Raw genomic sequence first — 27725 nt, 5'->3', positions numbered from 1 at the left:
GAGCCTCCTGTCTGAACTCTGCCTTCATTTCATCCCTATTTCTGCATGTTTCCATGCAGAAACGGACCAAAACGGAGCAGTACCACCGGAAACCATGGAGGGCAGTGTTGCTGTTACCACTCAATACACAGCTCTAATGAGACATGAAGAAGACATAACAAAGGTGGGAATTCTCCGTCCTCCATAAATTTAGGGCCTCACTGTCCCCTCTGTCTCATCTTTTGTACATTATCAATGCTTCTTCCACGGTCGCCATGTGTTATTGACTTGGTTGTTTGCCATAAACTTTAGACTTGGAGCTGCGCCCCCTGGTGGACAGCAATACCATTAATATGAGCTGCAGGCTGCTATGGTGCTGTGCTGTTGAAATAAAGTATCAGAAAAAGAGGGGAAATAAATAGCTCCCTGCATTGACAGACTGTGGTGTGCCATTGAAGCGGTGATCAAAGCACCAACTTGGAGGCACAGTGGGAGCCTACTGGCACACATCAATGTGTGATATGCACTGTTAAAAACCTGCATGTAGAATGAAGACTTCCTCAACTAGTCTCTAACCACTCATTGCTGTTGGAGAAAACCAGAAATAATAATTATCGAGATGCTGTTATTCCACACAGACGACACAAACCACTGCTGGTCACGAAAGCTCTCAGCACACCTCGATCCGAATCAATATTCCAGTGGCTCATAGCTTCCGCTCTCCGTCACTTCCACTGATGTGATAATTCACCTGAGTCATCAAAAAGCTTTAAGCCGCAGAATAAAGAGATGATTATTTCTATTAAGAGGCTTTCAGCAGTGCCCCCCGGGTCGATCGCCGAGTAAAGAGAATAAACGCCGTTCAAAGGGAAGACTGTGGGTTTATTAGACATAAAAGCAGCTGAATTATAAGTGATCTGCCATCAGGGCCAAGTGGGACAGAGACTGCTGCATCATGGCTCCTCGCTGCTGCGACTTTTTATAGCTGTAGATATCACACCTGATTGGAACAAGCGAAGCAACTTTGAGATGTGAGAGGATTTTAACAGGATGCTGCAGTGTTCAAACTGCATTATTCATTCCTCCTGTTCCCTCCAGATCTTTTTTTTTAAACCTTATCTCTCAGCTAGCGAAGCCAAACAGCTATTTTTCGTTTCGAGGCCGAACAAAACATCAAGAAGTCGTTAAAATATTTTATGTTGGCAGAGGAAACAGGTCATTATGAGCTGCTCTTGCCTGCACCCCTTCACCCATGTCAGGAACATTTATTGATTATTTCGAAAACGGAGAGACTGTGTGAGGCCAAGAATCGTACAGGAAATGGCCCCTGCGACAGCTCCGGAAATAGGGCCTCGGAATTCATCGACAAGCAGCGGGCTTCACCAAAAGTGTGACGCTGTCCTTTAGCTGAAAGTCGATCCGCCGAGTCTGTTTCGTCTTTGTCAGCGCCGGTCGACCGCCGCAGCAGTCCTTGTCTGTTTCCCTCTTATTCTCTTATTAGCACGCTCAACAGCTCCTGCCTCCGAGTTGCAGCTCTTGAAGCGATCCAGCTTGTTGTTGCAGCCGGATCATTTGCTATTCTTCACCTCTCTGTGAATAACAAAGTCTGTCCCCGTCTTCTGTTCTGACAAAAGGCCGGGTGTGAGATCTGAGAGCCCAGGCGCTTTCTTTGAGTTCTTTCTGCTCCTTCTCTTGTGCCGGCTGGTGGGTGTGTTTTCAGCTCAATGATCTGGGCTCCTGATGATTTCCAGTGTGTGCTCCGGTGGGTGGTGTGAGTCAAACTGCGGCTATTGATCTTGTGTGTGTAGGTTTCCCGGACACCTGGATTTTAAGGGCATCTGTTTGCCTTTAATCCTCATTGAGCAGTCTGGAGAGGTCGGATGGTTTCCTTCCACAGCTTCGCTGATGAAAGTGACGTTTGTGTCCTCTGCTCTGAAAATACCCAACCTCAGCTCCTTATTAAACACACTGCAGTCATAATGGACATGACTCAGACTTTCAACTAAGTGGGCATTCCAACTAATCCAAGTCAGAGCTCGAATAACTCTGACAAAAGAAGAGAGCTGCTTCGTGCTCAGAGATGAAAAGACTTGTGGGATAAATGAAAGATAAACTTGATTTTACAGCGCAGTCCTTCCACACGCAGCTGTTCTATACAGAAATCTGATGCAGCACCGTTGTGAAAGCAACTAAACTAGACTGAAAATCGATTGAGGGAAGAAGCTCTGCAACGCCCACCCGCAGCCCTGGAGAAACATGTTGTTCAAGTCTGGTTGCGACATTTGAAGTCAAAGCTAAACTGTTCACTGGAAAATGCCCTCCCAATTTATGCCTCGCTCAGAGCTTCTGTTGATTATTTTTCCACTATTTGTTGTTTCTGTTTGTGAGTTGTTTGTCCAGATTTGCCTCCGCTCAGCGGGAGTCCCACTAGCACGTCTCTCCAGCTGAGCTGTGAAAAGTGTGACGCGTGGTTTGAGCTGTGAAGGCACTTTCTGCTCTTTTTTTATAACCACAGGGAATAATTCTGACCCTGTGGCCACAAGTTCATCCAGCCTGGGCAACAGTTCACGGTCAGAGTGTCTTGAGGTGGTCAAGAGCAAAGCTCCAGATGAAGCTTCGCTCCCTGAAGGTCTTGAGCGTTTGAGTGAGCGAGGGATTAAATAGAAACTCTTACATCATCTTGGTGTCAAGTGTTCAGTTCAGTTCAGCGGTCACATGGTCACAGCTCAGTCAGAAGACCTCTTGCTCTGGACCAGGTGGTGGGTGGATGTGCTGCACAATTGGTTAAGATGTGGTGGAGCTGTATCAGACAGAGAAAAACCTGAAAAAGCTATCAACGCTACAGACCTTTCCATCTCTGTTAGCCATCCATTACAGCGTTATGTTAACATTGACAGTCCTATTCTATGCATTTTTGTGAGGCAGAATCGGGAGGGAAATTCCCGTTGTCACATTTAAATATTTGACAGCAGAATGGTCAAATTTAAGTTGGATTTGTTCACAAACTTAAAATGAGGGTGGAAGCGCTCCGGTGATGAGCAAACTTTCTGCTGCATGAAGTCAACATTTTGGGACCATTTTTTTCCTGCTTAGATTTTCCATCCATCAGCGCAATCTCATTTGGTCTCCTTGGATGTTTTGGTTATGACATTACATTATATAATGAGGCGCACCAGGAATTGGAGCAGGGAAAAATATTACATGCATCGATTAATTTCTCTCTGTAATTAATTCAGCGAAATGAATCATTGAAAATCCCGGCCCTAAAAAACACATTTTGTATTCCGGATGCGCAAACCTGTCTTTCTTTTCTGTGGCGTCTGTCGGTCTGTCAGGACTGTTCACTTCACTGAATCTTGCGGGACACTGACTGGTGTTGACAGCCCTCTCATGGGCCTCTGCTGCCTAGTTCGGTGTCGCTCTGCTTTATTCTTCCCACCTCGTCTTTCGTCCATTTAAAAAATGAAGGGCAGACAGGACAGCAGAGACCATCTCCTTTCTCACTAGCATTTCTTCAACTTCATCTTCCAATTACAGATGTTGAGTTTTACTCAGAAGGAGCCAGCATCTGGCAACAGCAACAGAAGACTCATTGGTGAAGCCATGTCACTAAATTGTCAGACAAAATGTCTTTTGTAACCGCTGTAAAAAGAGATACATGAAAACAAACTTGCACACTTCTGAGCCAATATTCACTCTCAAACACCGCCACGTCATGTGGAACTCGCACACTTCTGAGTACATGACCCACCTCATCACGATGAGACACACAATCCTGCCAAAAGTTCCATTTAGCATCTTTTCCAGGAACATATTTTCAGAAAGAAAGCACCTCTCCAGTTTCAGGGGAATCTGACACCTGCGTCTGATGATAAGTGCTGACAAGTGCATCTTTCAGGGAGGCTGCAGCTTGAAAGAGCAAACTTCTGTTGAGTTGTGTGTGATGACAAAACTGCTTGTTATTCAGGTCTACATCAGTCATCTTACTGAACCTGAAAGGTTGAGAACAAAAAAGTAGAGTACATAAGTATAGTGTAACATCTTTTTTATTACAAGAGGTGTTTCCTCTGGTGTCGTGTGTTCTGTTTAACTACACAAATCAGATATACGTGTCAAACATTGGTTTCAATTTTAGTGTGCACCCGTGGGTGCAGTTAGAATATAACTGGTCTACCAGAAAACAAATCCCTACAAAGACAGTGGAAACAGTAACATAGTGTGTGGCATTTGATGTGCGCCAGAATCCCGTGATGTGATGTCAAATGCAAACACACTTTTACTCTTTGGCTTTTATTTCTTGTGTTAACTTTATGTATGTATTGTCTTTAATGTCTGTTTTATCCTGATTTTACTGCTGTACAGCAACACTCCTGCATTGCTTTTTAAGTGCTTTATAAATAAAATTGGTATTGGTTGGTAAATGTTGCTTTTGCAGGCAAAAGTATTACATTGAAAATCCTTTGTGCACCTTGAGAGCAGAAGTAAGAAAACAGGACGTTTTAACGTAAATGCCCATTGGCAAAAAAACAAGTTTTATGAGTGTCTTGAGGGTGTTGCGTTTCATATCATCAGCTATTGCAAGCTGTTCCAGAGTGGAGGAGCCCAGATGGAGAAGGCTCTGCGGGTTCAAATGTTGACCACCTGAGGATCTGAGGGTCCTGGTCAGCTTTTCAATAACGTATTCTGGGCCCAGCCCAAGACAGGCTCTGAACGTCATCGATGAAATCTTGAAGTGGATTCTCCAGTGGACACAGAGCCAGTGCAGTGAAGCTGACACCGGGGTGACAAGCTGTAGTCTGTGAGAGCCAGTTAGGAGCCCCCTGCTGTAAGACTTTGTATCGATGCCAGAGAGTTACAGGCGGGAGAACATGAACGGAGGAATGTGAGGGCATTTTGGATATAATCTTTCAACTGAAGGAAGATGAAATGAAAGTGGGGTGTCAAAAAATAAGATATTTTGGGCTATATGTGTTATGTTTTTGCGGCTGCAGTCAGGGAAAGACAAGGATTACTGTTTATGACTGGTTCAGAGATGAAGAGAAACTCCTCATGGTAACTGAAGGTGCCCTGCCTGAGAGATGTGACTGACTGAGTCAAAGACACTGCCAACTAAGAGCAGTGTCTTTGACTCCATCCCAGTGGTGGAGAGTGTCCAGTAACATTTCAAGAACATAAATGGAGCTTTCAGCGTCTGCTGCTAAGAAGAGGTCATTGGTTACTCTTAAAAGTTCTGTTTCTCTGCTGTGTCTTGATCCAAAAGGAGACTGGAGCGGTTTGATGCATGAAAGCCACAAGAATTAAGCAAAGAATGGTAGATTTGTCAAAAGCTTTTCGGATAATTACTGTCGAGACTGGGTTTCTTTCAGGTTGGATGTTGCTGAGACTATGGGAATATACAGTACCGTCAGAGGCCTTTCTGGAAATCTTTATTTCATTCCATGACAGTATTGAGTTATTTAGATTTATTTAGATTATTAATACCTCAGGACTCACAGATACTGATGCTCAAATTCTTGTGTTCACCAGACGGCAGTGACTTGGCGAAAACCAATCAAACAAAGTGAGTCCGTACTAACAGATGGCCTGAAGTTTGTGGATTTGAACTCGGGACCTGCTGTGAGGCTTTATCAAGCGCTCCCAAAGATGCTCCCTGGAGCTGTATTGACTGTTGGCAGACTTGTGATTCTCTCCGTCTCCAAATGCACGTGCTTTGTGATGGTTTTTCTCCACGATCGTGCTTCATGACCAGTAGCTAGTTGCCATGGAGACAGAACAATTGGTCAAGAGCAAAACCATTGCAAGCAATCAAAACCCGGCATTTGATAGAAAGTTTCAATGAACGGCAGGAAGCAAACACGTGCTGCTATGTTTCATCTAACCAGTTCAAGATTTCCTAGCTTTTCGAGAGAATAACCTTAATATCAGTCATTTTGTTTTCATCAGAAGACCTTCTGGCCTCAACACATTATAGCAGCCAGGGTGAGGAGCCACGCTAGATTCAGATGATTCACCTGGGAGAACACACTCACCAACCAACAAGCTTGGAAAAAACCTTTTAATGTAATTGTCTCCAGCTGTCTTTTTCTGTCGGCACAAGTGGACATCCATCAGAAGATGAAAGACCGGAGATTAAATTTGACAGAATAAAGTGGCTTTTCTTTCATCGGTTGTGAGCCATTCATCTCAATTTCACAAACCACAGCGATGGATCAACTTAAGTATGTTTTATTGATTTCTTTTTTTGTCATCAACTGCAACCTGCAAATTGGCTCCAAAATGCCATGGTCATGAGCCATGGTTTTCGCTGCAGCCGCCAGCAGTCAGGAGAGGAGAAGGAGGCTCTGGCCACAGGGTGAATAGCTCTGCCATTTGGAAGGGTAGAAATCACTACTCCACATTGAGAGGTGGTGACAGAGGTTTCTTTGTTACGACTCTTTCTATGTTCAACCTGACCTCAGATAATGGGAAGAAAACCCTAGGAGCCATGGGAAATATGAGGGACATTTTAATAGAGGCCACTTAAATAGATTATTGTATCAATATCATTATTATTTATTTATTTTATTTTTCCCATTTTAGTGAATGTCTGTGCTTGCATTCTTGCATGTTTTTTTGACTGTATCAAAGGTAAGACAGAAAATATCTTGTGGATGTGTGTCATAAACCACACTACCTACTATGGGACTGGGCCATGTACCAGAGCATGATGTATATCATTGGTCCATGTTAATATCGGGTGACCTTTCATAGCTGTATGTGTTTAGAATCAATCCTGATGAGTCAGAGAATTATGATTGATCTCGGCAAACAAGTCTGGTTGAGTAATATTTACTCGCGATGAGCGGTGGAAGAGTGTCCCTCCTGCTTCCTCACATATCCCAGCACATAAATTAATAACTCAGAGCATTTCTCCAGCTGTCACAGCACTTTTGACGTCTTCGTGCCATTTTAAAGAAGGGGTCGGCCTTCCACTGAACCCAGTGGTCAGCTCTTGTAGAAGAAGTGAAAGCTGAATTTCCATTTCAGAAACAAGATTGTACAGCACAAGTCCATTGGACATAAGTATGAATGCTGTGCTTCGCATGAGGACGACTGTTCTGAAATGCTGACATGAAGGCAAAATGTGACGCATCAGCTAGATCAAGGGGCTAAAAGTCAAATGGATCACAGGTTCTGCAATTTCCAGGAACGCTGATGTGAAACATTAGAAAGTAAAAAAATCCGGCGTTTCTTTTCTACAGGGAGGAATTTAAAGATAACACCTTCTAATGTCTCGGCGCCACTCTTACGTTCTGCATCCTTCCCTCCTTCCTCCACTGGGACCTAGGTGCTAAATCTTGACTCTTTCAGGCAAACGGGATGCGCTCTGGATAAATGATGGATCTATTCCCACAGTGACATTAAGTCCAGACCATAAATCCACACTAATTGATGCCACTGTCAAGATCAATTTTCTAAGCAGGAGATTGCGGATGATGATTGATAAAAACGCTGATGAGTTAATATGGTGAAAGATTCAGTCAACGCTTCCTCCAGCTGGACACAGGCACTTTTTACAATTGTTCATGTCCGTCGTGCACTTTGCATCAAATGCTTATGCCACGTGAATGGAATAGAAATCTAGTCCAGAAGCCTTTTGAAGACAGGGATGTTGAGATATTGACAGTGGACTCACCGCTGTCCACCAGGTCCCCGGGTTGTCCAGGCCACAGTTGTCGCTGTACTCCAGGCAGCAGGAGTCCGGAACACGAGAGGCGTTGTAGACCTCAAACCAGTCCGTGTGGTTGGTCACACCGCAGCAGCGAAACTAAGACAAAAACATACAAGGATTCCTTCAACAAGAGTCACAAAAGAAAGGAATCCAGTACATTTGATGATGAATCACAGGCTTGTTGCTTGCACTTTAGATGTACATTTATGCCACATATAGTGACAGAAACATGTATCATTAGTGTTGAATGAAAAAAAACTTCACTCTCATCTCTTCATTTATTTGTTAGTAGGACAGAGAGCGTTAGCGATGGAGGTGTCATGTCGAAGGAGGCAAGGAAGACTTCAAGGAAGTGAGGTTCATGGAAGTGGTAAATGAGGACATGGAGAATCCTCTTCGTGGTGAGACGAGGTAGGACGCACAAAATAGGTTGGGTTGGAGGAGGCTGACTAGCTGTGGCAACGCCAGAAGGGAAATGCAGAAAGTAGTTCAAGTCTAGTCCACATACGTTTTAGTCTTCAGCGGGAAGACCTGGAGGCTTCCTGTCATCTGAAGGTAAGTGGGGAGCTCTTCACAGCGCTTGGGAGCCATGAAGTAAATCACTTGTGCAATCTTTTCGTGCAGTGAGGCTGAGCAGTGCGTCCGCTTTAGTTATGTCCGCACACGTTGGGTACCAGGGTAGGCATGTACCAGCCTCTTGAATCAGGTGCTAACAAGTCTAAGGAAGTGGAGGATTAGTTTTGGAGACCACTGTAGCTAATGCCTTTGGATGAGCTGCAGTGGTAAGTGAAGACCTGAGATGACAACTTGGAACAAAACCGGTGCTACTTTGTGGGTTAGAAGGGGACATATCCTCCCGATGTTATGGTTGTTGTGTAGAACACACAATCTGAACTCGCACTAAGAACCTTCTCTGGCACAAAAGCCACCCAGTCTTGTTCAATATTTGTTTGACTGTATGTTTCCTATATTCAGTAGTTGCTATCCTAATAGTTTTACTGTTTGGGGATGCAGTATTTTGTAGAAGTCCAAAATCCAACGGATCAATTCCTAGTTTAGAATCAGAGCTCTACGGTCAAAAAACGGCACAGTATCAAAGACCAGCTGCGATGTGGTAGGTTTGACAAGTGTGATGTCAACATGTCAAGATGGTGTGCAGCTCTTCGACAGGGCGGCAGGAACAGGAAGGTGCCCTGGTACTGATACAATAGAGCATCTATCCTCACATTCAGATGACCTCATGGGAGTTGTACCACTTAGTCTGGCAATCGCCATTGGATTTGGGTAGGTTTTATGACCATACTGTGGCATGTGAGGAGATGAAGAGAGCGCCATGAAGATTGTCCAATTTCAGTCAAACCAAAGTGGGAGACAAAACTGTGTTCACAGCAGTTCCCATCAGGTATCAAGAGGACAGAGACATGACTGGACCTCTGACGGATCACGTGTGTTAATGTGCTGCAGGTGATTTGAGAAGTCAATCTTCTCATGAATCCATGAACCATGAAAAGTAGACCGAGTGTAGGATGAGCCCCAGAGAGACACAGGTACTGCGTGAGACAGCCAGTCTCCTCTGTAGCTCCAGACTCATAAGAAAGACGGTCGTACAAGTCGGCCAGCTGCACAATGAATGGTGATAAAAACGCAGTGACAAACATCGAGATGGTCACAAAGTGAGAATTCATCAACCATGTAGCGGCTGTTATGGCTCCAGGCCAGTCTGCAAAACGACTCATTAATTGTATCCTTGCTGAATATCAGACGCTTCTACGTGCGATGCCCTTTAGGAATCCACAATTAATAAGCAGGGTGAACTTTGACTCTGGAGACATCTGATTTGTGGTTTATTCACTGACTCAGCAAGTGCGAGGAGGCAGGAGGAGGACCTTTCATCTGCAGATCGGGGTTCCTCCAACTAAAGGAGACCTGTTCGGTTGTCCTTCTGAAGCACACCGCTAACTTCAGCGCTTGCTTTCTTCCTCTAAATGAAAGTCCTGTCAGCCAGTTAATTGTCTGAAGCGCCCACTATAGCTCTGAGAGCAGAGGGTTCACAGTGATAGTCGGAACATCACCGTACTTAATACATATTTATTTCATAAGGTCCTTTCTGTGTTTCCTCTTAAACAAAATCCATCAGTTCATTCAGTTAATATTGCTATTTTACTGTCAACAATGGACCAAACAGAAAGTTATTATAGCCAGTAATGACCAGTTTAAATCCTGTTGAGACAAAGCATTTATTTAGTGGGTTCAAAGTATAAAGGAATTGCTTAAAATGATTTAGAAACGGTTCATCAACGTCAATGACTTGTCTGTGAAATGACTAAAGACTTGAACTTGTGTGGTCCAGCTCTAATGCACTGTACAAGAAGTGTTTTTAAATTCAATACTTCCTCAGCTTTAGAGCAATGAGAATTAGCAAGTACACAATGTTCTTGCTAATGTGCTGATGTCACCAAGTGAATATGTTCCTACATTGTCTTTCATTTATTTATTTTGTCTGAGCCATGAATGCTGCCCAAGTGCTTACCTGACACGTATCAACCTGCCAAGGGCCAGGGGACAAACATTTGGGCTCCAAGTCATTTCATGAGGCACAACTACTGTACTGTGTGTGAAATATACAAAGTTCACTCAAACTCAAAGTTTTAATGTTGATACCATCACCCATAAAGCATTGCTGTCCGACGGACTGTTTTCTTTCAGGAGGAGATTCCAGAGGAGAATTTGATCCAAAATAGGGAAGCGGATGAAAAGGACACTCCTATGATATTCTGTTTGCACTTTTATTTCCTGCCAAAGGAGAGCTCATTTCACACTGCTCAACTGAGACTGTTATGATGATAATAAGTTTGGCGCCGCTGGTTTGATCCCAGTCCCACCTGGGCCTCTGCTTTATATCTGGTTAATTCACAAAGGCATGGCCCAATTGGGCCATTGACCTACTACAGTTTTCACTACAAGCACATAAGCACTATGCTATATACTAAGTATTTTTTTCAGATTCATTTTTTTAATTCAATTTGACAATTTCCATGCTTCTCTGTGGTTGTCACCCCAGCTCTTGCCATGACTTGCATGACTTTGCGTGGATGATGAAGTATTTTGTTCTTAGTAAATCCGTCTATGTAATTGGAGTAACATTGTATTTTCTGTCCCAAATGTCGCCACTCAGCGAGCAAGTAATCACATGCTATTAAGTCCTGTTTTGTTTCCTCCTGTGACAAGCGAAAAGACTGACTGAGCGGTGAAACCCTGTCAACAGCACCGACACGACGAACAATGCAGCCTACATGCATTGGTAGTGAGGAGTGACAAGGTGGTTGACTCCCCGAATGGAGAATGTGGGGAGCTGTTGACAAAGAGCACCTCATTCGCAGCAGAGAGGAGATGACGTTTTAGTTGAGCTGAACAGAACTCTATTGTGACTCACGTCAGTTTGTACGATCATCCAGGCGTTGGTCAAACCGACGTTTCCCTCTGTGCCGAAAAGTTGGAGTCCTTCTTTCAAGTCGCTCTGGGCGTAATAATCGATCTGAAAAGACAGAAAAGGAAAAACATTCAATAAAGACTGTTTCAATGAACCTGAATTTCTCGCCGCTTGAAAACTAAACAAAAAAAGCACATTTCCTGGTTGAACCATAGTAATATTTGGCTTGACACACAGTAACTGGATGTCAGAAGATCTATTGTAGTGAAATGTCATCTGAGTTAAGCATTTCTCCTGGTTGACTTGAAGGGGTTCCATAATTCCCTCAGCCTTGCTCCTTCAGTGGCCCCCGCCAAGCTTGACTGTCACCCCTTCACACTTCCACATCTCCCTCCCTCCTCTCTCAAGCAAGGTCAAACACAGCCGCCACATTCATGACAGTGAAACACTGGCAGTTGTACACACAATAGATGGAATACAAATGTCAACACTGTTTCACAGCCACGATCGTCGGATGCTTGTTTCCTGAATGTAAAAACTTTTTGTGAAGCTAGTATTTCACAATATATTCTGCACATTTCAAACCCTCCTTTAACTCAAGGTCAATTTCACTTCATCAAATGTCGCTTCAAAAAAGGTTTGCAAACCCTAGGCACCACACAGATGTGTTTGTGCAGGCTAAAAAATGCACAAAGCAAGTTGTCAGTCATTTGTCTTATCGATGAACGTGCACTTTGGAGAGTCAACACATAGAAATCTATCCCTATTTAATACTTTCCAAAGGCAGACATTGAGTGTGAGCTTGTGTAGAGTGCTCGGTTGTCAAGATTTCACTTTTCAATTTAAGATTCCTTGTGTTTGATTTCAGATACTATCACCACTCAAGCACTGCTCTGTAATTACCACTCCGTCGTCCTGACAACCTAATAGAGGATTCACAAAGTACTAGTATTGTTGTACTGTGCTGTCCACATGAGCCGATCCATAAATCACTTGTTCTAAATGCTCTGGAGTTAGTATGTATGCAGAGAGCAATGTCTGTCAACAGCTATATTTCTGTGAACATAAAATGCAGAATGGCAGTAGAGAGTCCAGCATTAGGGCTGAAGTATTTAAGCTGACTTGAATGAGGCAGAGCATCCCAAAAATAAAACACAACAATAGCTTTTGCAATGGCATGCGTAGATATGGAGACAGACTACACTGAGGCCTGACAGCGGAGAGGACCACCTCGTGTTTGCGTTGATGTTAAGTTCATTACGTTGGATCCCACCAAGCATCAATGGCACTGATTTGCTTTGACCTTGTTTCACCGCTCGGCAGCTTCTGAGCTTGTGGGTTGCTGCAGGCAACACCTTGTTAAATGTGTCTTCTGGTTCAAGTGCCTTTTAAAGACAAATATGAAGACAAAGTCTCTAAAACCTAATGTCAGAACTATGAGACACCGGTTTGACTTTGAAGCACTTCAGACTCTCTCGTGAGATTGGAGTAGGTTTGAGCAGTTTACATCCAAATGTTACACGGTAGCATCCAACACGCATCACTGTTTCAATGGTTCAGTTGTTAACCCTGCCTGCAGTTCATCATCCATCGCAACAAAACGTGTTTATTAATCATGATCATGGGCGACTGAGCTCCAAGGAAGGTTTAAATGATCACAAACAAAGACAGTGGAATGCTGAATGTCTCCAAATGGAAACAAAATCCACGTTGAAAGCATAAAGAGCTACACGAGAGTTTAAGTAAAGTAAACAACCAATGATACTAGCATCTGATGAGCAGGGACATTGTGTTCACCACTGTCAATTTAAAAATATAAATAACTCATTTCATGTTCTGATGGTCTTTTGTTTTGTCTGGAGTCTCCCAGTGGTCTCCCCTCTTTGTCTAACTGAGCGTGATGAAGGCACACACCTGGAGCCAATGAGCCATCAGCTTCCCACCTGCTCACACCAGCCACTGAAAAGCCTGCTGGTTCCAGTGCTTTGTGTCTGATGGACTTCGCTCCCATGCTGGTAACTTGGCCTCTCTTTTGCCTCTTTCCGTCCTCTTATGATTTGCCTGATCTTTTTCTAGCATTTATCCACAAGCTACTTTGACTGCCACGTGCTTTCGGTTTCTTCTTTTGTTTCTCAGCTGTGTGTGAGGTGGACCACACACTTGTGGTGGAACCTCCATGTTATCTTCTGTTCTGTTTTCATCATATTGCGCTGTTTTACTTGACTACTTTCCATGTGGTGGTACATTCGAGTTCTGTTTTCTCTTCCACTTAGTTCCTTACATTGAAAACAATAGAAACGATCTCATCTCTGAGTCTAGAATTAATATCAACTTTACTGAAGTCATTGTTCCAGCTACAGCAAGACATAGTCCACTACTTTTTATGACCCAACTCCTCCTTCTCAGCCTACTTTCCTGACTTCAGTGCTGCATTTGACTTGGTTGATCACGACCCACTATGAACTTGTTTGGAACACAGATATACTAAAACGTCAACTGACCTGCAACTTGAGAAACGCATAAAAGCAAAGACTACACACCCAGAGACTTGCTGTACCACTCCATAGACCTCACTGTCCCTGGATGAGCCAAGTGGATGAGCCACTTTAAGCGCTCCAAATATCCTCCCATTATATTTGGAATGGTTTTGGCTCGATGGAATATTTAACCACTCTCTGTTGATGATCACTTTTAATTGTGTCATTCATATTTAATGACTTTTTTGAGCTGGGACTACAACATTAGCATAAATAGTTAGCCCACTATCTTGGACAAACTTTTGTTGCTGGAGGTCTCCTCAGGTGACATGAGGCACTTTTGCTGTCTGAACGTTGGTTACTGAAGGACAATTGCAGTAGCTGTAGTAGGTGACTTTTTTTTTGGGAATCCGAAAGCAGGCACATTTATTTGTGACAATTCATACAATAGAATAATGAAATACAATACAGTATTTAGCTTTTAATGACAGGACAACGAAGCAGTTACTGCATCAACGATGAGCGTTCTATATTCTGTGATACATGACCATTCATCATAACTCAGTGAGGTCAGATCCTAACTTGCATGTTCACGTATTAAATTGGAGGCATTCAAGGTTAATGAATTGCCAAACACTAAATGAGATCTATAAACGGAGAGAATCAACTGATGAAATACGTAATCGCTGTCACTTTACGGTGAGGTGGGGGAGAGGTGGCGCATAATGTTACAACTGTAGTGATCGCCCAGTGACATCACGCTTGTCTTTCCCAAGCAAAAGAACCAAGCACAAACACTGCTCCCAGAGTGGGAAGTTGAAATCACAGTCCTCCGTTGCATTTCTAAAATATTTAGCGGTCATAATCCCATGAGCTTGTATTACTATGCTATATAATAGTAATGTTTGTCTGTCACAGTGGGTTAGCATCGAATATACAATGATCTTGGACTCGGCAACAATTGAACCAAATACTCCTCTACAGTGTGTTACTGTCACGGCCCACCTATCCCAGATCAAGTAGGCCTGGGGCCCATTCAAGTAATAGAACTGATTCATGATTCTTGATTTCATTTGTGATCATTAACTATATTTAATCTATTTACACGTAAACAAAGCAAAACCTTGTGAAATGACATGACACCATGTGATCATTGCAAAGATATGTCATCAACAGAACCAGGTGCAAGTCATCAAATGTATTAAAGGAAAATAAATAAAATTCCGAATAAAATAAATATAATAAAACCATGTCTAAATATTATATAATAAAACTAATATATTTTAAACTCCAAAGAAGTTATAAATGAAGGTATCGCCACTGTTTATCATTGTTTACTTTGCAGGAACTTCTCCATAGTTGTTCACTGTCACAGATGTGCAGCTGTCAAATCAATGCAGTTACACACTACTGCAACCATACGTGGCTCATGTATTCAAACAGAGCGTCTCACGGCCTAAAGGTGTAAAAAAAAAAAAAACTGTTAGTGGCTCTCTAGTGGGCGCTCGCGGCCCAACCATGGGCCCCGACCCTGTGGTTAAGAATCAGTGTCATTGACTACACAAGTGAATCACATCAACTGTGTTGGATGTGAACGTTCCACAACAGGACTCGCACATGGCGCACCACTCAGATTCCAAGTATCTGACTCAATTCTTGTCACAAGTTGATGAGTCAGATTGATTTTTCGCCGTATCCACTGGGTTCATTCATTAATCGTGACAGATGAATGAGTGATGTCATTAAGGAGTTGTATCATGATTCTCAGGCATTCGTTGAACATCTAAAACTCCAGATCATGTCCTCTGTACGCAACATTAGGGGTTAAAGTGTCAATCTAAGCCAGACACAGCATCACCGTCATCCTCCTCCTCCACCTTCTCCCAGGGTGCCGTCGTTCTTCTGCCACACTGAGGAGGATGCAGCTACTGTATGACGTGATGGGAGGCGCACATATAAACCTCTTCTCTATCCTTTATCCCCGCATGAGAGAAGTGCTCTGCCTTGCACTCAATCTCAGATTCCTGAGGAAAAAGACTCATCGGTTCCCTGCATTCAATGTAAAAGCATGAGGCCAGACCTGAACAAGCCTGTGTTTCTCTCCTCAGGGTGTGTGTGTGCAGCGTTATTGAGCCTTGTGTGTTGCCGCAGTGAGTCGATTGATGTTAATAATTGCCGCGATGCCTTGCCGTGCGGTGTAAGGGATTTACCCACTTGTGTTGACTCCTTTGTAGTTGAAAGATTGTAAGATTATTTATCCAACATTTGAAAAAAGGATCCAACGGATGCGAAGGGGGGCGGTGGAAGTTATACAGGGGAGTGATTTCAATTGGGTCTTTTTTGTTTAACCCCCCCCTCAACTGAATTGGAGCGACCGGTTGTTTCCTCTCAGCGCAGCAGTGGACAAACTAGTCTTAATTGGTGTGGGAGCGCGGCTCATCCACAGTGCTGGACCCAGAGCGAGCCTCCACACTGTCATCAGAGAACCATTTGACTTTGCTGAGAGCTCTTGGCCGTGTCGCCCTCTTCCTTGATATGCAGACTGAGTGCAGAAGCGCTCGCTCTCGTGGCGCCGATATTCCTTCCAGCTGATTGATTTATAACTTTAATCATAGAGTGGTAGCCAGGTGGGAGTGCCTGGTCCACCCAGGAGACAGAGTGGAATTAAAGATGTGGTGATACACATTGGTTTAAGGCCGGCAACCACTTCTTTGTCTTTTATCATCTCCTCTGTAAAATCGTCAATGTCATCGCAGCTCCATGGTGTGAATATTCTGCTGACACCACCATGCAGATGAGTCACTTTTAATAACTTTGACCGTTTCTGGGTTAAACATTGTCCTGGAATAACCACACCTCTCCGCCCTCCTTCACCCCTTTCGTTGAGAGAACTGCTGAATATTTACATTGGATTACTGCCGTTGCCATGAGTCCTAAAAACATTACCGCTCCCTTTAACTTATCACTTACTTATTAGGTATCAGTGTCGTGTCTAGTGGCCTAGCAAACTATATATGTGTAGCTGATGTTTTTTTAGCTTTTATGATGCCAAGCATTGTGTACCAGTTTTGCTTTCGCTTTCCCAGTGGGCGATGTACCTGACCACCTGACCTTTTCATTTGTGTGGGAGGATAACTTCTTCACCTTCAAAAAGTCTATTGTTTTGTAGTACAAATGCCTCAGGTGTTTCAACAACTTTCCCGCTGTTAATAATAAATTCCTTACATTTTGAACAGTGCTTCATTCGACTGCTTATTGCATATTTACAAGACGACATAACTCTACGGTGACATACAATAACAGGATTCAAGGTACGAGTGTCGAGCTCTGTCGCACAGGTATTGGCCCAAAAACGATGAATATTTACAGAACTGGCGATGCACACAATTGTATACCTGCTTTTAATTCCTAAAGTTGGCATACTTATGTCTGTCATCTCAATGACACATTCCCCTATGAGTGCAGAGATTCTTCTTCATTCCCAGCTTTCATGAAACTGCTGTACATTCCATCTGCACTTGCTTCCTTGGCATTCCTTACGTTCTGGAACGTGGGGGACCCTGTGACATAGCTTGCCAGATCAACATCAAGCATATTGTTTTCACTACAAACACACACAAAAAAAACATTTGTTGGTAGCATCACAAGATGGGGTGGATCAAATTTGGCCCCGGGGCCTCGAGTTTCACACAAATGATGAGGATTCTCCTGGAACCACACTGCAAACTTAAAATAACATTACAAGGAAGATCAGGAAACAAAGCGCAAGCTGAGGTCAGCATTAAGTGTCGCGTCCTGGGGTACCCAGAGTAAGCCCAAACAGAGAGGCAGCAGTGGAACCCACCCACTCACTTTCCTCACCTCACCATTGAAGTTTGTTCCAAAATTAGACGTTACATAAGGTAAACATTTACTAGGGGGGAAAAATGACGGAAGCTCAAAGGGAAAAAGATGAAAGTGAATCCTGTATAAAGAGAAAAATGACACGCAGTGTAATATCTTGCAACAATTAAAGAAGCACAGAGATGATTTCTAAAAAGACAATTCTACTCAAGGACTTCAAAATTCCATAAACATGCTCGCTGATGTAAGCGCATGGTTGGCATCCATCTCCCATTAGAACGGACTGAGTAATTTCCTCTGAAGTCGTCTGAATGAAAGGCTAAAACGTGCTTCAATCCAACTGGGTCATTAGTAAAGAGTGATTCTTGTGAAAGTAAAGCAGACAGATTGAATATGAGCCTCAGCGTTACTTTCAGCTCCGTATTGATGTTGTCCTCGGGACTTGGGCTGCCCTTTAACTACACCAGCGAGTCAAAGATTGGCCATCAATTATTTATATGGCAGAGATACAAGGAGAGATGAGAGCGGGGATATATATATGGAGAGCCCAGCGCCACAGAAAGAGGTGGATTTAGGAAGGGAAAAAAACCCATAAAGAAGCAGGGGAAAAAAAAGTACAAGATAAGCAGAATACATAAAAGTCCGTCCTTTTTTTCGGGGGGGGAGAAATGAGGTTGTTAAAATTGCTTTGGGATGTAACAGAATCCCAGGAAATGGTGGTCTTCGTGACAAAAAAATGAAAATAGGACATGGTATTTGGGCGAAAGACATGATGTTTTTGCAGGAAAAGAAAATGTCTCTATTCATCAGCTCCTCCAAACCACCGGAAATCATTGCAGGCGCGGAATGGAATGGAACAGCAAGGGTGGAAGACATAAGCACCGAGAAATAGGGATGGAGTGAATGTGTTGGCATGCCATCACTCTACTCACATTTGCCAACCATTTTCAGAATCGTTCATCCTCAATTGCACGGATATTAAATCACATGAATCTGTGTTGACCTTGACTTGTTTAAAAGTCAGAAAACTCGAGCAGCAAACTCACTCTCAAAACCTTTCAATTCAAGTTTAATTCAACAAAACAATCCTTTAGTTTCTTCCCAATGCCGTTTGTTCCAAACCACGTTTTACTGGATGTGCTTCAATGTCTTGCTGAGCTTCCTGCCTTCATCCCCTCCTGGTGCCCGCATTTATTGGCAAGAGCTTTTTTATCTCCAGCAAATGCTTTCACTTTCTTCTTTCTCCAGGGGAGTTGGATAACATCCCTCTGACATAAACTTGATTTGGACCAATGTCAGGGTTTTTCAAGGACACTGACTGCAAACAGGCCTCATTCCTTTTGGCATGGGATGAAAGCTTAATGGTGAGGTGTTCCAGAGCAAGCCAACGTGTCAGGGAGTGCTTGATAACCGGGATGACTACTCTGTACTGAGAGGAGAACGAGTGAAGTCTGGCACAAGCTTTTATGTCCTGAGGACGACTTGTGGTAGCAGTTTTTGGTGTTCAATGTATAACTGGTTTTCTAAACCCAAACACTGTACAAGTCACTTGGTGGAACTGAAATCAAAGGCAACGTGTTTTCTGTCTGCAGCATTAGCCCTGCAGACTTCCAGCTGTCAGGATACAAAAGCAAGATTCGGTGCATTATTACACAGCTACGTAAACCGATTAAATATATCTTCGGGATCAAAGGAGAGCCAAACTGAGGAGGGGTTTTCTCGACAGGATGCCTATAGCCAATAAGTAGGTGGCAGTTGTGGGGATGGTTTGTTGTTAAAATTGAAAGTGAAAAAATGTATCATGAAAGGAATCGATTCATTTTTACGTGTGAAAATATAGACAAAATGAACAGAAGGCTCCATCCGCATCCGGATCCATACATAACGTTGAGCATCAAATGGCCTTAAACCTAACTAAACTAAAGGTACCATTTCAACACATTACCGGTGGATGCATCGTGAAAAATGAATCATCCTCTCCAGCTACTACTTATCCTTGCTAGAAGGAAAGGGTCAGTAGTTCCAAATATTGTGACGTTGTGAGGCAGACTGACTGTTCAAGGATGTTTTGAGCAAGAAGGGTGATAATGTTTGGACCAAACATGTCCACAAATGAATGCGCGGCTGAATCACGCAAATGTATGCTGCTGTATTCATGCATAACAAAAAGTAGTGCTTCTTAATGAAATAAAAATGATATGGGATTTCTATGAATACATAACAAATCTCAAGTTTTTCAACTTCGGTTCACAATAAAACCATCATTTGTTGTGGTGCTGGACAGGATCAGCCTTCACTGTCCATGCTCCAGGAGGTGGCGTGGGCACATTCCATGTGGGTGAAAATCATGTTCACTGATGCACATTTTTGCTGAGAATAAAAAGGTCTCCTGTGGTGTACATGCACTTGACCTCGAGGTCAGATGGGCAGAGAAATAAAACAATCAGACCAACAAAGACTGTCTTTTGTTGACAAGCACGTTGCACGAGTGGTGGAAATATCGGATTGCGACTACTGGACATGACATCACCATTAGGTGAGGACCTTCCACGTAGGGACACATTTGGTACGTACACTGTGCCACGCTACTCATAGCTTTGAAACAAGCCCTCGTGGTAAACTTCCCTCCCTCCTCTACCCATGCAACGAAAGTAACAGAGGCATGTGTTCTTTTTGGCTGTGGCTTTCATTGTTCACCTCAGTGCTTTACTGTGCGCTGAAAGTTTGGACTATGTGGTTGTAAATGCATGAGCATTCAAGACAGTGATATCACAAAAAGGAAAAAAAAAGAAAACATTTGTAGATGATCAGTGTCACAGTTTCTCTGTGAGTTGATGAGGGCAGCATAAATACAGGAAAGAGCCATATTTGGCCCCTGGGCCTCACTTTGCTCAGGTCTGCTTTATATTCAAGTCCACTTATCTCCATTTTCTTGTGAGAGTTAACCACCTTACTTCATAACCTTCTTTCAGTCCCTGACAAAGTGAAGTTGGATGACAATCAATCCTCCTCACTGTGAAGTAGCAAACAGGCAGATCAAGGCCCGCAGAGACACTTCTCTGACAGCTGTCATCCCTAAGATACTGGTGACAGATATGTGATGAAACCTGATGGGGGAGCTTCATAATATACAGTAGTTATTCTCTACCAGGCCAAGTATGTTTTCATATACACACAATCCTGGTCCAGCAGTGTTTCGGTGCGTCACATTGTCTACGGATGCTGATGACCTTGAGCTAGTCCCTTCTGTTAGTGTTCCAGGAAGACAAAACATTCGATATTATCAACATTCGACCTTTTCTACTAGGTACAAAACGATATATTTTCCTATTCACTTCTTCCTCTGAAGACTACTGAGGTTGAACAGCACAGTTTCTCCCACCTGCCTCTTTAAACACACGTCTACGACCACAAGACTATTCTTAAAATTTCAACCACCTTGTATTGGATGTATTGTTTATTCATTGGATTGTTGTTTATTCATTATCATGTGAACTCACACCCTTGTGAGGCAACATTCTCCACCACTTCTGATTTTCCTGCCTCAATAATACCTGTGCTCCACAGGTGCTTTAAGGACTATCAACAGTACTCAATCCAGTGTTTTAAAAAATGTAATAGGCTTTATTTAATACATATACATATGTACTGCATAGTGGTCGGTATTTAGAGGGGGAAACACCTTCACGGTTTGCAATGCCAAAAGCAGAAAAAGCCACTGGGCACAAACTTCCTATAAGCTGAAGGTAGTTACTGAACAACACTTGGGTCACGGAAGTATCACAAATACTACAGACAAACATTAAGAAGTGATTCCTTGCTGCTGGCTCAATCCAAACAGTTCAGTGCTCCACACAGTTACAAACTCACAATGTTTGTGTACGTACTTATGTCTTCTCAGTAAAAACAGAGACCGAATTGATTATTCATTGCAGCAGAAAGCTGCTTTGCTTGTTGCCTTGCGTTTTCAATTTCTGCGACATGGAAGTACCAAATTATTTGATACACAAAAGCCATTTCTAAAATAAATACGTCTTAAAAACTGCCAGATCATGACTTTCTTTCCAAGTTGTACAACAAAAAAAAAGGTGCAAAGACCACACAGCCTTAGTTGGCTCTGACGCTCGATCATCCTGTGCATTTGGATGTTAAATTCAGTCATCAACTCATGATTGAATGCCTATTCTGTTCCCTTCGATTCATTATTTCGTTGTAAGGCGCCTGCATTGACGTCTACACAGAGAGACAAGACTTTATCAATCTGCATCTGCTCCTGGAAAGCATCACTCATTGCATCAGCAGCAGAAAAATCCATTACTTGCATCACGAGTGTGATGAGCTGCTGGCAGAGTGGTACAGTACCACGGCACCAGCCCAGACAGTGAAGCAGTGCAATGTTAAGTGATGCCCCACAGCTTCCATCATTGATGTGAGAATCTGAGTGAGCATCTATAGTAGATGTTATTTGCCAGCAATAGGGCCATTCATATCAGGTGTTCATCATCTCCATGACATCAGCGCCAGGTCTGGTTGCGCTGACTTCCACAATTTCGCTGTGGTCAACTTAGGAATGCAAACAAAGCAGTGAAGGTCGTTCAATCATCTGTTCAGATGAAAAGTCTATATTAATGCCTTTTCATTTCCTTCAGACATATCAGTCTGGAGGTCACTGAAGAGCCTCCTAAATACCATTAGTTCAACAGTATTACAATGCTCTGGTCAACAGCACCTATTTATGACTTATTATTTGCACTTATATGAAGCAGTGGAAGAGCTCTAACTGAATACATATGATTTTCTCCAGTGCCCCACAAGCACTATGTGATCAACAGGAAGTGGTTTGCTTCCTGGAGTATTTTATAGACGGCACGTTGCAGAACACTCCGAAGTCTTACTCAAAACAGTAATGATTGATGATGATTGATCAAAAGGGAATCACAAAATATTCCCATTAAGAAATAAACAAACCCACCATGTGGCGTCATGCAGGTACCAACACCCCAATTGATCAGCTGCTTCTGCTATAGTTTCGGTGTCTACCATCTGAGAACAATTATGGAGAAAATAAGTGTGTCGGCAAAAATGAAGTGGAAGGCGTAGATAGCCAGTTCATTGGTAGGAAGATGTTGAGGTTGGAACTGCCAGGCAGAAGGTGGAGAGGAAGGCCAAAGAGGAGATTGATGGAGGTGGTGAAGGAGGACATGAGGTTTGTAGGTTTGACAGAAGAGGAAGCAGAGGACAGGGTGAGATGCAGGAGGATGATCCGCTGTGGCCACCTCTGAAGGGAGAAGCCCAAAGAGAAAGAAGAAGAAGAAACCAGTCTTTTTATAGGGAGAAATGTTTGAGTATACGTTTCGTTTTGGTTTCATTTTTTATGCTGCTAATGGAACAATTTGTTGAGTCCTTCTGACTAACACTCACCTAAATCCATTTCATTATGCAATAAATAAACCCTTTATGGAGTTTTCTTCCTCCAAGGACGTATTACATATGCATTGCACCTTATATACTGTAGAATGTGTCGTCTGCAATCCCCTCTGGCTCCTTTGCTTTCGCAGTGCGCCGTCCTTTTGAAACACCTTTTCAATTTTCATCTTTTTACAGTCTTCAAGAATCCAGTATTTCCAGTCATTTACTTGTTGCTGCAGAGTGAGAAAATGTTGCAGATGCACTCTTTTCATGTGTCAACGTTGAGGTCGAGGTTCAGGAGGTATTAAGATGACTATAAAGATACATAGATAACATTTCAACATACTGTAGAAGACCCTGACATTACAGAAGCAGTTTTTGCCGGATGACTCCCCCACCCTTCTGCTTTCCTCCTACTATCCAAACCCATGCACAGGTTAAATGGTGACTCAATCGGTTGTCTGTCTACAGGTACACCGTGACAGACTGGCCCTAACCAGCACATCATGCAGCTCTGATACCAAGTCGCTGCGGGGAAATCAATGAATGAAACAAATCTCTGCTGGGTGATGAGATCTTACTCTACAAAAATGTAGCATGCATTCCAAACAGTAGGCATCCCACCTTTGCTCTCCCCACTCATCCCCGGCTTATCTGCATCGCCATAACTTTCATTTGTCTCCCTGAAAATGTGTCAACTTGATAACCATCTGCAATCTCCTCCTGCTATCAGCCTGCACTGATGTGAGTATCCAGGCTTGCTCTTATCTAATTACACCTCTCCAGTCTGGTTGAAATGAAAGATTTTCCAACCTTGAAAATATTCGGGCGGATATGCAGCTCTATCGTATCACAAGCAGCCAAACATTGTGACAGCCTATACTCGAGGATTGAATGGGACTTGTAGCTGTCAACTCTCGGGTGTCTTCCCTGGTCTTTTCATACTTGTGTTCGCGCCACTCAGCTGCAGAGGCCAGTCTTACGAGAGATTCACTGCATATTTTCGATTAATGTATAGATTTCTTTTCGGTTTTCAGAGATATAAAATTCTTCGTGGGTTCATACGTTCATTGACGTATAAAAAACAAACAACAGGAGAATGAATTACAGATGGCAGTGCCTCAAAGCACACCAACAATTGACTGTACAAAGGCCATCCGTGCATCCTGAGCTATGAGCGTGATCAAGGTTATGATGATGGCCAGAAGTCTTCCACATGAATTTTTCTCATTGAAGCAAGGTAACTTAGACGGTGGGATAATTTGGACGCCACATTATTCAGTCGTCGAGTCAGTGTAAAGAAGTAGGGATCACCTTTGAACTTGACTAGTCAGGATCATCCTATATGGTCTGTGTGCTTTGCGGCACTCTCATCCCTAATTCCTTCCTCAGTTGACTTCAGTTTTTTTTTCCTTTATCTGTTTTTTTTTTTTTTTTTAATTCTCATTTGTACTCATTATTTCAAGAGGACCTTGTTCCATGGCGGTCCAGTATAATTGTGAAAGACAAATCACCAGATTTGAGCAACACTGTTAAACTAAAATAAAATAAAAAATAAAAAAAATAATATATATATTACGTTAGCATTTAAGCACAGAGGGCAACGACAGTAGGTGTCTGGGCAGCCACCTGTGGCTGACATCACACTAAATCACTTGTGTTCAATTCTTGAGATGCTTCCTTTTGTGAAATGCATTATGTGACTGTGATTGGAATTCTCACCCCAAGGGCATCAAATGGCCACTATTTTCCAGGCGAATTTTTGTGTCCAGTGTTGATGCAGAAGTCTGCGCTGCACATAGATGTTTCAGTGTTTCCCCTCCCACGTGACCTTCAAATGGAGCCCGACCCCAACCTTCATCTTCCCCACGGCCTGAGAAAACGCCCGGCATCTGCTTCAGTCAAACAGTCAACACGCAAGTGCATCACAGCCCATTTGAGAATAGTCTATATTTTGGGAGTGAGGATGTCCTATGGTATCCTTCCACAAATATAATGTTCATTTGTAATACCTTCATAGTCATTAATCTTTCACTTACTCCCTTGATTAAAGTGAACTTTTTGTTACTATGCCAACAAAAAACTGAAGAAGACATGATCACGCAGCGCCTTTCAAAGAGAGATAAAATAAAATGTATTCTCTGCAGAATGTGATGGAGAAAATGGTGCATTACAGAGCACAGACTAATGAGGTGCTTCAGAGAAATTTTGTTTTATTTGAAGCGTGTTTTTTATGAATTAACTTCAAGACAAAAGAGTAGGAGGTAAAAAATGTGGTTGGTGTTTTAACATAGAATAAAACTGACTTGAAACACAGCTGAATGCTGATATTTAATTGAAGCCTTGTTCTAACTCTATTGGTGTCAGACTGATAACAATCAGTGTTGTTTCTAATTCAAGTGATTTGTGATTTCACCAACATGGTTTTCCTTTCACAGCAGCATCACCTCAACTTGACTCATCACATAACACCAAACAAGGCAGAGAATGACTCACACATCTGTGGTCTGACATGGTGTCACTTGGCTGTCAACTGCTGAGCAGCTCCGGCTGCACTGACCTCATAACTGACATCAAAGAACAAGTGTGATGTGACAGAATCGAGGACACGGCGCCTGCAAATTCCGATGCCACTCTCTGAGTTCCTGCTCGCCTGCTTGGCTCCAAAACCACATCCATTCAAAGCTGATGTTTTTAAAGTGATCAGTGCTTAGAGAGCCACTAAATACAAGACTGATGATAAGTGGTCTTTTCAAACACTGCAGATGAATCAGGATGGAACTCAAATGAAATTGTCTCCTTTCATTGGTGTCAGAAGAAAGTTAAACTTATTACCAATATTCTGAAAAAAAAAAAGATTTAAAAAAAGCAACCAGATAGCATCAACGGCAAGAAGGTTGTAGGTTTAAAAAAATATTTTTGATATTCCCATTCTGTTGAATACTAAACAGGCTCTAAGGCTGCCTCTTAAAACATTTGCTTCATTTCCAAACCAAGACAAATTGAAAATAAAACGGTCAGTAATCAGATGCACATGTTCAGACCTTTGGTTTAAAACTGTGAGCAATATCTGAATTTCAGCTGGAGCAGGTGTTCCAATTTATGTCTGTAAACACCCTGACAGAACATTTGACCTGTGACAGGAATGTAGGAGTTTCTGCGATTCCCCTTGCTACTGTGAATTTAACATGAATAAATATGAAGAAAATAAAACTCTCCAATGGCTCTTTAACTGAGCATTGCTTTTGACAGCAGCTTTTACGTTCGCTTCAGGGGTTGAACTAACAACCCTGACATGTGCTCATTCATTTGAGTCATCTTGCTGCTACTGGCCTGGAATATTTATATATTTTGTTGATTCTATACCTTGGGGAGATTGAGAGTTTGTTGTGGAATGAACCTTGTTTGACTTTATTTTTACATCGACATCTCCTCCAACAAATGCTCACAGATCCACCAGCTCAACGTCTCTTTCAGAAAGTGTACTGACAGCAGTCCAAAGGGGGAAAAGGGTATTTTTTTTTTTTACAGTCCTCTCCATCTATTTGTCTGTCATAAACCTGCTCTCTCCTGAGGTGATGATGAAGTTAAAAAGTCCAGACTGAAAGGGATTTAATAAAGGAGCCATGCATCACTTGTCGATTCAGAACCATTGAGTCAGCCTTATTTCTATTCACTTTGACACCCTGAGTCTGTCCGGATCACTGAAGTAAGCCACGCCGGGCTGTTTCATCCCCCTAAAAACCAACAAAGTGAAACAAATGGTGGCCGTTTCAGATGCGTGGGAGATCTGTGAGCTGTTTGAAGTAGCTCCCAGCAATGTCACTGGGCTGTTTTATCAACTCTAAAGCAGGCAAAATGGGGCGATCCAGTGAGTGCGACCGTCCCCCAAGCATCAGTATATCAACATTCAACTACCGGTCTGTGTTTAAGTCTCAGCAGTGGGAAGTTTGTGCATTCACTGGAAAATGCTGGTCCCCCCGCAGCAGTTACATAGCTACCCAGCAGTTACTATGGTGATGGAGGCTGAGACACACAGAGAACATGCCCGGAGTCACAGACAAAGTACAAGGCTTTACATCCTCTTGGATATAAAATTGGAATAACATTACTGAATTCTGCTGATTCCATTCACAAAGAAATTCTGAAACCCCCCCCAAATATTTCTACGGTTAAAGTCAGAGGAAGGAATTCGTTTTCCTTTTGGGTTACTTCGGAGGCTGCCTTCCTGAATTTTAAACTTGAATAAATATATAAGGTTCAAACACTGACTACTGCAGAAGAGTTGAAAACTAGAAATAGAAAAGCAATTCTACCAAAAAAGCTGTCATTTCCATCTATGACAAGCCATTATTAAAAATACATTCACATTATCGAAGACTCGTGTCATATTTCCCCACCTCCTTCCCTATTATTTTTTAAACAAGGGTGTCATCATTTCTACTCCATTTGAGTCATTGATGCCCAGAGATTTACTGTCAAAAAAGTTTTTAAATTGATGTTAAAATTGTTATGAACATTATATTCAAGCTATTCATAGGCCTGTTTTGGACCACCTAAGGTAGCAGATCTACCATCCACATTCAACTATGTTTGATTTCAATTTTTCACTTCTATTGTAACTTAAGCTTAATAAAAACACAAACTACAGAAACAAGCAAATACATCATAACAAATTATGTAGGAGGTTGGTTTAAAAAAATATTTTTGATGTTCCCATTCTGTTGAATACTAATCAGGCTGTGAGGCTGCTTCTTAAAACATTTGCTTCATTTCTAAACCAAAACAAATTGAAAATAAAACGGTCAGGTATCAGATGCACGTGTTCAGACCTTTGGTTTAAAACTGTGAGCAATATCTGAATTTCAGCTGGAGC

General features: G+C 42.5%; 1 protein-coding gene across 3 annotated transcripts in view; it reads right to left on the bottom strand.

Moving 5' to 3' along the window:
* Nucleotides 1-27725, bottom strand: part of tspan4a (tetraspanin 4a) — a 168438-nt gene that overhangs the window by 4608 nt on the left and 136105 nt on the right. For all 3 annotated transcript variants that reach the window (XM_053865806.1, XM_053865807.1, XM_053865805.1), the window contains 2 exons: nucleotides 11124-11225; nucleotides 7655-7786 (listed from right to left, as the gene is read on the bottom strand). In XM_053865806.1, coding sequence (XP_053721781.1) covers nucleotides 7655-7786; nucleotides 11124-11225 — 234 coding nt within the window. The remainder of the gene's footprint in view (nucleotides 1-7654; nucleotides 7787-11123; nucleotides 11226-27725) is intronic.

Source organism: Synchiropus splendidus, chromosome 5 (genome assembly GCF_027744825.2).
Source record: "Synchiropus splendidus isolate RoL2022-P1 chromosome 5, RoL_Sspl_1.0, whole genome shotgun sequence".
Taxonomy (NCBI): domain Eukaryota; kingdom Metazoa; phylum Chordata; class Actinopteri; order Syngnathiformes; family Callionymidae; genus Synchiropus; species Synchiropus splendidus.
This window is presented reverse-complemented; position numbering and strand designations above follow the sequence as displayed.